At 34.2% G+C, this 14,774-nt stretch overlaps 1 protein-coding gene across 1 annotated transcript in view; it reads right to left on the reverse strand.

The window, feature by feature from the left end:
- Nucleotides 1-14,774, reverse strand: part of PTPN4 (protein tyrosine phosphatase non-receptor type 4) — a 290,817-nt gene that overhangs the window by 57,989 nt on the left and 218,054 nt on the right. The window contains exons 14-15 of the mRNA XM_090279321.1: nt 10,182-10,307; nt 7,817-7,975 (exon numbers count right to left, since the gene is read on the reverse strand). Coding sequence (XP_090135447.1) covers nt 7,817-7,975; nt 10,182-10,307 — 285 coding nt within the window. The remainder of the gene's footprint in view (nt 1-7,816; nt 7,976-10,181; nt 10,308-14,774) is intronic.

Below are 14,774 nucleotides of genomic sequence, written 5' to 3' on the forward strand. Positions count from 1 at the left end.
CAGAGGATGAGGCTCCCAGTCTCTCAGCAGAGATTGAATGGCAGGAATCCATCTTGGACCCCCAACCCCGCAGAAAATGCCTGGTTGTGACGAGTGCACAGGACTCCGCCCCCTATAGTGTAGGAGGTGTGACAGCCTTGCCCAGGAAGCAAACATAAACACAAAACTGTTCAGGATGGCTCAGATCATGACAGAGATCCCAGTGATGCAGCTGACCAGACAGCAAATTTCTAATCTAATGAAGAAGCAGATAGGAAATCTTTCTGAGGAACAGTTCAGATCTTTGCTTGTAAAAGTGCTTACAGACCTAACAGCAGATCTTTAAAAAGACAGGGAAGAAATGAAGGCTGGTCCTGCTGAAATGAACAGAAACACATACGAAACCAGTGGTGAGGGAAAGAAAACCAGGGATCAAATCAACAAATCGGAAGACAGGAAAGGAACAAACAGTCAACTAGTGAAGAAGGAGGAAACGAGAAATGAGGAATGTGAGGAGAGGCTCAGAAACTTATCAAACAGCTATAAATGGGCCAACATCCGAATCATAGGGTTTCCAGAAGGTGAAGAAGAAGAACTAGAAATTGAAAAATTGTGTGAAAAAATAATGAAAAAGAACGTCCAGAACTTGGGGAAGGAAATAGACTTACAGGTCCAGGAAGCACAGAGAGTTCCAAAAGAACTGGACCTAGGGAGAACCACACCAAGACACATTATAGTCAAAATATCAAAAATTAAGGATAAAGAATCTTAAAAGCAGCAAGAGAGAAGAAGAGAATTACATACAAAGGGGTCCCAATAAGACTCTCAGCTGATTTCTCAAAAGAAACTCTACAGGCAAGAAGGAACTGGCAAGAAATATTCAAAGTAATGAAAAGCAAAAACCTATAACCACGATTACTCTATCCAGTGAAGCTGTCATTCAGATTAGAAGGGCAGAGAAAGTGCTTCCAGGACAAAGTAAAACTGAAGAATTTCATCAGATCCAAACCCGTGTTATATGAGATGTTAAAGGGACTTGTTTTGGAGAAAGAGGATCAAAACTATGAACATTAAAATGAAAACTGTAACACAACAACCAACAACAGAAGCCAGGGAACTGAAACAAAGGCAAACTAAGTAGGCAACGAGAGTGTAAAAAGAATTATAGGTATGGGGAACGTATTGGGGGCAGGTCAGCAGGAAGGGGAAAAGGGAGGGAGATGGTACAAGAATTAAGAAGCATAGTAGGAGGGAGTGGAGTAGATAGGAAGATGTTGAGAAGAACTATAAGCACAACCAATGGGCATGGACTAAGGGGGGGGGGACAACTGGAGGGAGGGGAGTCACTGGGTGGAGGGGAACAAAGGGAAAAGAAATTGGGACAACTGTAACAGCATAATCAATAAAGCATATTAAAAAAAAGAAAGAAAGATATTATGCACCTCCATGCTCATAGTAGTGCTCTTTACAATAGCCAAGGGTTGGTAACAGCCTATATGGTCATCTGTAGATGAGTGGATCAAAAAACTGTGGTACAGCTACACAATGGAGTACTGTGCAGCAAAAGAAAGAAGGAATTCCTACCTTTTGGGACAGCATGGATGGAACTGGACACTATTATGCTAAAGAAAATAAGCCAGTCTGTGAGAGGCAAATACCATACGATCTCACTTATAAGGGGAATCTAATGAACAAAATAAACTAGTGAGCGTAAGAGAACCAGAGACATAGTATCAGGGAAAAGACTGACAGCTGTAAGAGGGGAAGGTGGAGGTGGGGACAGACTGAAGGACGGTAAAGGGATTAGTCAAAGAACATATATGAAGGAGCTATGAATATGGACAATGGTGAGGGGACTGATTATAGAAGTGGGGGGGCAGGCCAGGCAGAAGGTGGCGAAAGGAGGAAAAGTAGAACAAGTGTAAGAGCATAAGCAATAAAATATTTTTTAAAATAAAATGAAAAAAGTAATCAGGGATGTCAACACAGGTCCCTGAAATTCATTATTTTGGGCAATGGCTATCAATCACATTGTAAAGACACACTTCAGAAGCATTAACTCATATCACTGTAACAAATGAAAACTTCCTTCTACATATCTAATGACATATAAAGCTAATCTACTACTTACTCAAACAATTGTCTAGGAAGATGAATTTCATAGGTAAACTATGCATTATAATAAGGAATCATAAGACATTTAATAATGTCATAAAACAGGCCATTCTAAAAAATAAAAATAGACCATTCCTAGGGCAAATAAAACCCCCACTCCAACTCAAAAGCACAACAAACAAAAAGCAATTGCTAAATGTAACAAAATGAAGGCACATCATATACACGGGAAGATACATGGAAAGAACAATCAAGCAGCATAGAAGATAACCCCATTAGAAGTAACAGCTGGGATAAGAGGGATCACTACTAATCTCAGAACAGAAAACAACCAGAACTGCCAGAAAATCAAATTGTATGGGAGTCTGGCAACCAAGGATTTAAAGAAGAAATATTCATCCAGATGGTTAGGAGGGGTGGAGCCAGGGAGAACAGTGTGGCAGTGGTGGCAAGGCAGTGATGGAGGCCAAAAGAAGAGGCCGTCCCACATTCATGAGTGGCAGATAATAGCCGGAGGGACACCTGGGGAGTAACCCCAGCCCCAGGCCAGACACTGCAGCTCATGGTTCCACTGCTGGGAAAATACGGCCTCATAGCTTCTCACTGAGTAAACCAGTGGCGGCTGGGGCAGTAGAACAAACTGCCTGTCTCTCAGGAGAGTTTGTTTAGAGGGCCCCCATAGTCTTAGAAAGCACCCAAACTCACCCACTCTGTGAACCACCACCAGGGCAACAGCTAGAAGTATGTCAGTCACATACAAGAAGTGGGTGAAGTGACTAGAAAAGGGGTGAGTGCCGAGTAAGTGACATTGTTCCCTCTCTGACACCACCCCCACATACAGCACCACAAAATGGTGGAACAGGTTGACTTGCTTTGGCAAATATTTTAGGCTCTGCCCCTTACAACATAACAGGTGCATCAAGACAGGGAGTCAAAGCAGCTCTACCTAATACACAGAACAAACAAAGGGAGGCTGCCAAATTGAGGAGACAAAGAAGTATGGCTCAAATGAAACAACAGATCAAAACTCCAAAAAAAATAACTAAGCAAAACAGAGACAGCCAACTTATCAGATGCAGAATCCAGAACACTGGTGATAAGGATGCTCAGAGAACTCATTGAGCATGGCAAATGCCTAAGGGAAGAGATGAAAACTACACTAAGTGAAATAAATGAAAATCCACAGGGAACCAATAGTGAAAGGAAGGAAGTCAGGGTTCAACTCAACCATCTGGAACAAGGGGAATAAATAGTCAACTAGTACAGAAAGAAGAAATAAGAATTAAAAAAAAAAAATAAGTAGAGTTTAAGATGACTCTAGGACATCTCCAAAAGTGCCAAAATCCAAATCATAGTGTTGTCAGAAGGAGAAGAGGAAGAGCAAGAAATTGAAAACTTATTTGAAAAAAAACTGAAAGAAAACTTCCCCACATCTGGCAAAGGAAATAGACATACAAGTCCAAGAAGCAGAGAGAGTCCCAAACAAATTGGACCCAAAGAGGTCCACACCAAGATATATCATAATTAAAATGCCAAAGGCTAAAGATAAAGACAAAATCTTAAAAGCAACAAGAGAAAAGCAGTTAGTTACCAACAGGGGAATTCCCATAGGACTGTCAACTGATTTCTCAAAAGAAACTGCAGGCAAGGAGGGACTGGCAAGAAGTATTCCAAGTTATGAAAAGCAAGGACTTACAACCAAGATCACTCTATCTAGCAAAGCTATCATTTAGAATGGAAGGGCATATAAAGTGCTTCCCAGACAGGGTAAAGCTAAAGGAGCTCATCATCACCAAGCTATTACTATGTGAAATGTCAAAGGGACTTACTTAAGAAAAAGATAAAAATTATGAGCATTAAAATGACAACAAACTCACAACTATCAACAACTGAAACTAAAAAATAAAAACAAAATCCAACTAAGCAAATCAGAATAGGAACGGAATCATAGGTATGGGGATCATTTAGAATGTTATCAGTTGGGAGGAGGGAGGGGGAGAAATGGGGATATGGTGCAGGGATTAAGAAGCATAATTGGTAGGAACAAATAGACAGGGGGACGTTAAGAATAGTAAAGAAAATGGAGAAGCCAAAGAACTTACATGCATGACCCACAGACATGAACTAAGGAAGGGAGAGGGGTACTGGGTGGAGGGGGATGAAGGCAAAGAAACTGGGACAATTGTAATAGCATAATCAATAAAATATAGTAAAATAAATAAATAAAATATTTGTGTCCTTCCCCCTCACCCCCGCAAAAAGAAGAAATAACAGCAGGTACACTGAAAGAAGGGATCTATAACTTAATGAGAAAGCCAATACACACTATCAGGTGTTTTAGACATGACTAGGGAAATAGAAACCAGAGAAAAAGGTTGGGATCAGGGTTGGGGCTCGTTTCTTATAAGTAGAGGTAATCATTTGGCTTTAAAAATGAGAGTTGGAAAGGATCTGACACAGAGAGAATATAAAGGAAAAGACATCCCAAGGGATTATTTTCATTACTTATAAAAATAAAAATGAGCAAGATAATACCTGAAATTTGTGAATTAAAAAGGAAGATGCTAGAAGTTTAACTGTATATATCTATCTTTCATAGGCGCATATAGTTTATTCTAATCTAAGACTAGAAAATAAATAAAAACCATATTCTTGGTAGACAGTAATATAAACTTACTAGGTATAATGGCACCTACATAAGTCTTATTTTCTAGAATACATCCAAGGAGGAGTTCCTATATTATTCAAGTGTCATCCAAGTCTTCAGTGAGTATTTAATCTTATTATACTTATATTACATAAGCTACAGATAAAATTCTGGTTCAAAATTCAGACTTCTCAACACTTGGGCTAATTTATAGTGAGTATTTCAAAGTAAATACCATTTCAGACAAAGTGCTAAGTAATGCTCAAGGCAATTAAAAGAGTGTGTATAAACTCCCAGGAATATGATTATTATAAGAATAGAGCTGAAAATATCACATTATTGTATTAGTAGAAATCTACTCCAGAATTGAGGTCCCAGACCTGAAATTCTGGGGTTCAACCAAATTCCAAGTCCCTGATCTTAGCTGCCAAATGCCAGTAATGGAGACTTTAGGCAGAGATGGAGGCTAGGTAAGTTCAGTGCAGCTGGAGCAGCCTGGGGACCTGCAATTAGTCTTGGTACAAGTACATCATCTAAGATGGTGCATCTTCTGAGTTCCTATGGCTTGAAACTTTCATCTACACTTTGGTTCTTTTATTTCCTTGTCCTAAGGCAAGCTAGTACTATTAGCAGGTCCATATTAGATTGCAAGACTTAATCAAGATTGGAGGAATTCCTCATTGCATTCAATCAGACAACCATACTTCAAACATGCAGGCAGATCAATGGTTGATAAATATTTAAAAGCTGCCAGTATAAATCCTCCCATAAATTAACTGAACAAGTTATATAATTATTAGTTAATACCTACTAAGCATTTTTTCTCTGCTGAACTATGCATCTCCTTAAATATTCACAGCAAGTTTATGAGGTACATAGTATCATCCTGTTTTTACAGGTGAGGAAATTGAGGCTTACAGAGGTAAAATAATTCACCCATGGTCATTTATTTAGAAGTGGTAGAACCAAGTTTTAAATGGTCTGAATTTAGAGCCTGTGCTCTAAATACTATTTTATAGTTGTACTTCAAAGAAAATAACTGCGATAGGCAGGAGCAAAGTTATTATATTTAAAAAGTTTTTAAAATTATAAATTAATTGGAGTGATATTGGCTAATAAGATCATATAAGGTTTCAAGTGCACATTTCTATGATACATGATCTGTATATTTCATAGTGTGCCCATCACCCAAAATCAAATCATCTTCCACCACCATATATTTGGCATGCTTTATGCTTTATTACCTCCCACTTTCTTCCTTCTGGTAACCGCCATACTGTTGTCTATTTATGAGTTTCAGTTTTATATGCAAAGTTATTTTAAATCAGGGGTTTCCAAACTTTTTGTAGCTGTTAACTCTTTTCTTCAAATAAAATGTTTCAAATGAAAATCCAATTTATACAACAGACAGAAGCTAATCAACTCTCTTGCCTACCAGTACCTGAGGTCTCAACAGACCTATATTCTAACATTCCATTAGTGGTAATACTGCTATATTTTATATTCTATTAAAAACTACTTATATTTCAATGAACAGAATGCAAGATTAGTAAAGACTGGGGCTCTAATAGCATCCATGTTTACTTTAATTAATAATATATTGCTAACTCAATGATTTTTAACATATTCAAAGCCAACAATTTGCCTAAAATAACCCAAAGAGGGAATAGGAACCAGGGCTCAAAATACATACTATTCAAAATTTACCCACATCAAAAAATTTTGTGGACAATTACTACCTGTGTTAACTTTTGGATACCGAAAAAGAGAAAGGTGAAGATGAGGATATATAACTGGCCCTTGAACAATGTGGATGGGTTAGGGCACTGGCCCCTGCAGAATAAAAAATCCACATGTAACTTTTGACTCCCTCCAAAATTCAGTTGTCCCTTGGTATCCACAGGGGATTGGTTCCAGGACCACCACGAATATCAAAATCCACGGATGCTCAAGTCCCTTATGAAAAACAGTGTAAAAGAAATGCATACAGTTGGCCTTTCACATTTGCAGATTCCCCACTGTGGATCAAAAATACCATTCTGAGTATGGATCTTTAAGATCTACTGACATTTTTCTAGAGCACCTATAATAACTGCTTTGCTGATCACTCCATCTACTTTCTCATCCATCCTTTCTTTAACCCTGATCACATTCACTATATTCTTACACCCTTTTCTCCTTCTCAAAAATCAATGAATTTTATAAAGTATTTTACATTTTTTCCAATTCGCATTTTTACTTACATATGAACGGCATTATATAAACCAATAAATCCAGATACTGCATATTAATGAGGATAAAGCATTCTGTACATTAAACTGATGAGATATAAATACTGAATTATGAAGTTAATTTGTGTATCAGTATGTAATATGAGATCGGAATGAATTTTAGAAATAATGTGTTCATGCTTTCTATAACTTATCTTCAGTGTGATAGTCATCTTACTTAGTTCTCCTTTGCTATTTAATGTTTCCAACACTGTCTAGTCATCTTATGGGCCCCTTCCTGAAAAAAAAAAAAATTTTTTTTTTTTACAAGGTTACTTTATTTTATTTTTATTTTATTTATCTGTTTTTAGAGAGGGGAGAGGAGAAAGAGAGGGAGAAACATCAATGTGCGGTTGCCTCTCACGCACCCACAACTGGAGACCTGGCATGCAACCCAGTCATGTGCCCTGACTGGGAATCGAACCAACGACACTTGGTTCGCAGGTTGATGCTCAAATCCACTGAGCCACAGCAGCCAGGGCTGAAAAATATTTTTAAACACTCTACTTTTTACTCTCTTACTGACAGACTGTAGTGCTACATTGTCTGCAGAAATATTTAAGTGTATGCACTAAAAGTTCAAGAACATATTGAGTCATTGAAATAAGAACAGTGATTTCTTTTTGGTTGGGGGGGCACCAAAGACTCTGAGGGAAAATAAGCACATTTACAAATATATAAAATTTTAAAATATTGTGAAAGTAAAATCTTCTATCAAATACCCTAATTTCCCAGAGTATTTAAAATAAAATAATTTGGGATATTATCACTTATAAGAAAAAAATTAAATGGAAAAAGATCTTACAATGATGATTCCAAAATGATGCTATTAGCTTGTGTTGAAGATGGAGATCTCTGATTCACAAATACTTCGCTTGGGGAAGTGTGAACCACATGGTCTGCCAAATGGCCAACTGAAGATGGTCGTACCCGGGTTCCCTCTTGTGTAAACGCAGAATTTCGACTACATAAAGAGGAAGAAAATCAAGTAAAAATGTGCTTTAATTCAATTTTTAAAATTTATTACTTATATGATTGCATCAAAAATGGGTATTTTTTAAAACTAACCACATTGACTATGCACAGTCTCTGACATAACAGTGTGATGTAAACAGAAAGAACACAGAATAGGGAGTCAAAATTTGAGCTACAGTCAACCATCTGCCACAAGGATTTTACCTGTTTAGTCAACTATTATCTCTACCAACCTTAATGTTTCTAGGTTTCAGTCACAACAACTTTCTTAATCAGCATTTATAAAATAAAGGAATAGAATAAATGATTCAGAAATATTTACTGGTCTGAATTTTCTAAAAAATTAAATTTATTGGGGTGACATTGGTTAATAAGATCATATAGGTTAATATGATCATTTATGTATCATACATTTCTATGATACATAATCTGTATATTGCATTGTATGCCCACTATCCACAGTCATGTCATCTTCTGTCATCATGTATTTGGTCCCCCCTTCCCTCTGATAACCACCATACTGTTTGTGTCTGTGAGTTTCAGTTTCATATCTCATACATGAGTGAAATCCTATGGATCTTTAGCTTTTCTGACTTTGCTTAGCATAATATTCTTTTGTAGTCATTAATGTTTTAATTTATGAGACTTTAATTTTGAAGAATACTGAGCAACATATTTCCATCCTCATAAGTGACAGTCACATAAATTATTGTTCACGATTATTAATTATGATAATTAATATTTGAAAACTTATTATGTGCATTATATGCCAGGCATTGTTCAAAGCATTTTACGTATATCGCCCCATAGTATTAAGACACTATTATTATAAATACAATTTTGTAGATAAAGAAAATGGGACAAAGAGATTAATTAACTTGCTCAAACTTGTAATGTACAGTGACTCCAGGGCCCATGCTCTTAATCATTACACTGTAATGTCTCTTTAAAATTTAGAAATAAACAAAATTTTCAGATCATACATAAAATTGATTCATTAAACAGTTTATTACTAATTAATTAATTCAATCATCTGACTTAAATTTCTTATTCCTGGTAACAAATGGAGAAATGGCTGGCTGGAAAAGGGACCAGAAAAAGAAAAATCTGTATTTTCTTCAAACAAGCTAATTAGCCTTTGAATACAGGTAGTCCCTTAAAGAAAGATGATTTAGCAACCTGCAATTAGCAAGACCGAAACGTTTTAATCAGTTTTTTCTAGTAGTAAGAAAGACAGCTAGATATTAGGTATCCCTCTGTGAACCAAACTTTTTATCCATACTTTACTTCCAATATGGTAGAAATTTATTCTTTGGCTGACCAACATCCAACAGAACACAACTTTAGTGCACCTTTATTAGACATTAATGTGTATAAAATATTTAAAAAGACTTCTTCAAATAGTGTGTTTCATACCAAAATTCAAATATTTTGTCTATTAACTTATGGGTTAACAAGGTCTGTCAATATGTTGACTTACATTTGTTAATTATTATATCAATTATATAGATATATTATAACACATTCGGTAGTATTATTTAAATTAAGATAACATCTTTGGCTACTACAAGTGGATCTTATTATTATTATTTATACCAAAGCATACAGCTTTTCCAAGAAAACCTAGAGTGAAGTACATACACAATTTAAGCACTGAGTAACACCTTGCTTCTTAGTATAGCTATGGCTAAGCTTGTGGGAACTGATGTTGGAAATCCATTTTCTTAGACCATAGAAAATGGCAGAGCAGTGGTTGGGGTAGGAGCTTAAGTAAGACAATCATAATCACTTAGAATTTTCAGAAAACATAAACTCTTTTGGAAATTCTGTTGGTAGATCCACATGGATAAGGATTATGTCAACAACAACCACATTCCTATATTTTAACTCTAATATCAAATCTTGATTTATTGGCCAGGGACCCTTACTCTGAAAGTGAACTATAAGAAATTGAGCATCCTTGTTGAATGCTCTGCTCATCTGTCAATGTTATTCCATGCCACTTATGCAATGAGCTGTAGGCTCAGAGGACAGGAAGGCTAAGAGAAAATAATGACTGGAGCAACAAAAGTCATTTCTAATCAAAGATTTAAATAAGAAAGATTTACATAGTTTGATTTTCAAGCAATGGATGTATACCAAAATAATTTAGAAAAGAGCAAAATGTATACCTGTTATTATGAGTCTGTACTTACTGATTGGGAGTTCCAGGTGGAGATCGTGATGGAAGGCTCTGTGTTTCTAACCTGTCATCAGATACTGTATTTTTGCTTACTACTTTCCAATCCATTAATTTCCGTGCCAAGGGCTTACTTGGGGATCTACAGATATAATTTAATATGTAAAAAATTTAATTTTATACACCAAACTATGGACCAAATCTTAGAATTTGTATTAATACATCACATTCTAGATGAGTAAACATAAAGAGTTTACGTATAAGAAACTACTGCATTCAGAGGCTCTTTACCAAACAATTTCCTATGAAAGTAAATCTGCTTTACATGAAGGAAGAAAAGCTAAGCTAGAAAAAGTGGGAAAGAGAATAGGAAAAGAGGAGAAATAAGAAAAAAATGAGAAAGAAAAAACACAAGGGAATAGAGGGCTACCAGAAGATTTCTCAGGTATTGTCATTATTATAGATATTGTCTATTCCTATTCTAGAATCTCTGAAACTCGACCTTATTTCAGATGTATTATTGTCTTTAAATCTAAGCCCTGATCCCCTGCTTCAGAGAGAACTGGGCAAAATAAATATTTCATATACTACATTTTATTTGTAATTTTTTCCTTTATATTTATAGTAGGCCAGTGAATTTCTTCTTCCATTCTTTTCTTTTAAAAAACACATTTGGAAGGTTAACTATTCTGTATCATGGTGGGGAGTAAAAGAATATGTTTTGCTACCTATTTATATATTTTCAGCTATCATAGTTATAAAGATGAGAAAACTAAGTGATCTTTTCAGAGAAGAGACTGATCTCTGCAGAGACTAAACAACCTTAGAATTTTAGATAAGTTAACAACTAAAGTCTTTCTTACATGCAAAATCAGATAGTGGCCGAAATTCATGGAAAATATATGATGTTTATTTAATATGGAGTCTAATGTTATGAATTAAGCTACTTAAATAAAAACACATAATAAACTATCTTACAAACTGGTAGTTTTATATTTGAGTAATAAATTCACTGAAGAACACAGAAAAAGACTGGACTAAAGAGCATGGTAAGAATGACCAAGAATATGCAGTAAAATTTATGTACATACTAGGAAGCATTAAAATAATGATGGGTAGGAACCTGCATTCTAGTGTTGACCTTCCAATTAAACAAATAACTTAAGTTTCTACATCTAAATATCTAAATTAGTAGTACAAATGTATAATATTAAGGTCCTTCCCTACTTCCCAAATTTTACAATATACGAGTATCTAAGTTTTCAGTGCAATGTTTTAGTCCATTAATACTACTAAACCACAAGTAACTTAAATTATTTATGAATCCAAATCACACAAGTGCCTATCATTTCACATATTTATAGTTAAAGCCTTATTAGTCTGGCCTAACAACGTCTCCTTAATTTAAGAACATTTAACGTTTGCTAGATGTAAATATTATCAATTAAAAAAAAAAGGATGTTGGCTCAGATTTCATTTTTTATAAGTAAATTTAAAGTTATTAAAGCATGAACATTTCCCAGTTCAAATTTTAGGATTTTCTAATTTGAAGACAACTCAGAACACCATTTAGTCCAAACCCCTCATAGTGCAATGCAAATATTCCTTTCAGTTACAATAAAATGAAAAAAGTATTATCTCATGTATTAGATTTTTAAAGCAAAGTGAAAAAAACCCCAGCATTTATGGCTCTTTTATTAATTCTAATTCTTAATAAACTATTCATTCTCATATACTAGACTATTAAATACAAGCTGTAAGAGAATTTACTAACTATAGTCAGGAGATCAACTACTTTCATTTTCTAAGAGAAGAAAAAAGAAGTCATTTGAAGATGGAAAAAATCCAGTTATACTCACCTTGAATGAAGCATCAGAACACTTTACTGTTGTTAATAAACTAAACATGGTTGTAAATGCTTTGCATTTAAAACTAAATTTCAGGTATTTGATTTTATTAACAGTTTTAACCTCAGAGACCCACCCACTCAAGCTTGCTGTGTATGTTTCCTGTTGAGTGTGGAAATTTCAGAGAAAAAATACCACACTTCACCAGTATGTTTGCAATGTGGTAAATTTATTTTCTGACAATGGCACCTTTATTTTTGTGTTGCATGGGAACATTCTTTTGCTTTTTTCTTAGATATTATATGGCAATTTAAAAAGTGTGAAAGCAATTCAAAGAGTTGATATATAAAAACAATAAAATAAGTTAACATTTATTATTGCTAAAAAAGAAAAAAGCCTTACATGAAAAGTTTAAGGAGAAATCTGTTTTACTTTTATTGCTAACTAAAATTCTATAAAGTGGACAAGAACTCCGGAATTCTCTAATATTTTAACAAAGTAAGTTAATTTAATTAATTGCTAAAAACATTTGAGTATTATGATAAATATGCATCAAGTCATCACAACAAGATTCTGATATATTACAAAAAATCACCCCAGAAAAGCTTAATCTTTCAGTTAGCAGGATCATTAAAATAGTCTATTAAAACCTTGTCTAGGTGATGGCTTACTATTTCAAGGAGGATTCAGACAATTTTGGAATGACAAAATATATAGGACAGCTATTTGGGGCTTATGATATTGGAATTTGAACTTTAGCATTCATTGAATAATGCATATCTGTTTTATACAATCACCTATTAAACAATTTCACATTTTAATAATGCATATACAAAATGAAAAACTAAGATACAGGTGTTAACAATTTGCATATTCCTCAAAATCTAATCAAAATATTGAAACATTAGGACATCATATAATAGAACTAGTTATCAAATCCTGTTCAGTATTTTAGAAATATCAAGCAACAAAAAGAATAGTGTTAGTATTTTGTTATGGTGCAGTCTTAACTGAAAAAGAATCAGAAAAACATTTAGATTCTAACAAGTCTGAAAGGAGTGTTTAATAAAAGCTAGAACAAACACATTTTAAATTGAAACAACAAAGTTGATAGGAAGTAAACTCCTTCCGAGAGCAATTCCACAAAAAACAATTTCAAATTAACATTTCACTGTACATTTTACCTTTGTACAGCTCCTTAGTACTTTTTATCTGGAAACAAGCATACATAAGACTGTAATAGGGAGGATTCTGAGTAATTTCAGTAGCCACGTCTATTAAGGTAGGCATCTCTGTATTCTTATTCTTCTTTTCTCCTTTCTAAAATAACCAAGCCACTAATATAACACCAATATTAATATTTAATAAAGAAACAGAATACTTCCCTCACAAATCTGAAAATAAGAAATAATCAATGAAAACTTTTTTTTAACAAATGCTGAAATGAATTGTATTGTTCAAATTCAGTAAACTTATCACAGCAGAATGCTATAGCTTTGACCAGCTAAATCCATCCATATCAAGGCATTTTTATTGGTGGTATTCCTGCTGGGTGTATTATTCATAGACAAATAAGAATGAAAGTAAGGCAGGAATAAAAAAAAAAAGAAACAAATAAAGGAAGTAAATTTTATTATTCAAACACATACAAATCATGTTATAATAATTTTTTTTCTTTTGCTTCAAATGTTCTTACTCCAAGGAACTTATATTACTTTTCATTTATTTTTATAAGCATTGAGGGACTATTACTGGCAAATTCTTGGAGAGTTTTAATGATGATTTGGACTCCAAAGACATGGAATTTGCAGGGTAAAGTAAAGACTTCTAAGGTTATAGCTACAGTTTAGGATAAAAAAATTGAACTGCTTAAATATTTACTGACATTGTAAATGACTGTAGGTTTTTTAACATCAAAGAAAATGCCCACATGTTAAGTGATAAATATAAGCAACAAAAGTATAAATAAATTTAAAGTAAATAAAATATACACATACAGATATAAAATCTCTCTAAGTATATGCATGGCAAAATCCTGATCACTTAATACCAAATTTTTAAAAAAATGACGGTATTGGGGGGTGTCACAATTTTTATGTGACTTGGCATTGTTGGGGTTTTTAAAATATAGTGAACTATTACTTAATGAATAGAAAGAATAAAGCAATTTCCACTTTTGGAGGGAAGAAGGAAAACTACTCCTTTTACTTCAGAAACACAAATAGGAATGTCTATGGAAAAGACTAAGAAATAAATTAAAGTAAAATTAAAAGCAAAATTTGCTAGTTCCCATTTACTAAAAGTCTCAGGCCTCCAATGGCAGTAGATACCAAGTACATGAAATATTTAATATAAGAACTTAACCTCGCTAAGACATTTTCACTGAAAACACATTTTAAGAAAACATCTACCATATCCCATATATTTTTATAAGAGTTGAATCTACTGCAGTGAATAAAACAAACTCCTGTCCTCACAGATCTTACACTCTAGTGGGGAAGACAGACAATAAACAAGATCATCTTTCATATCTCTGAGATGGGAAAGGAGTCAAGCATTCACCTATGTCATGCACAATAGCAAAACTATTCTGTAGAGATTAAAACTGTGGGTAAAAACCTAAAACGCCTGGGTTAAAATTTTGACTACGTCCCTTACTATGTATATAATCTCAGGAAAATTATTAAAACTTGCTGTGCTCAGTTTTCTCCTCTGTAATGAAATTTATGTCATGGAATTATGGGGATTGTGAATTAATATAA

The sequence above is a fragment of the Furipterus horrens genome, unplaced genomic scaffold (assembly GCF_987537825.1).
Source record: "Furipterus horrens unplaced genomic scaffold, mFurHor1.1.pri manual_scaffold_1, whole genome shotgun sequence".
In the NCBI taxonomy this organism is placed as follows: Eukaryota; Metazoa; Chordata; class Mammalia; order Chiroptera; family Furipteridae; genus Furipterus; species Furipterus horrens.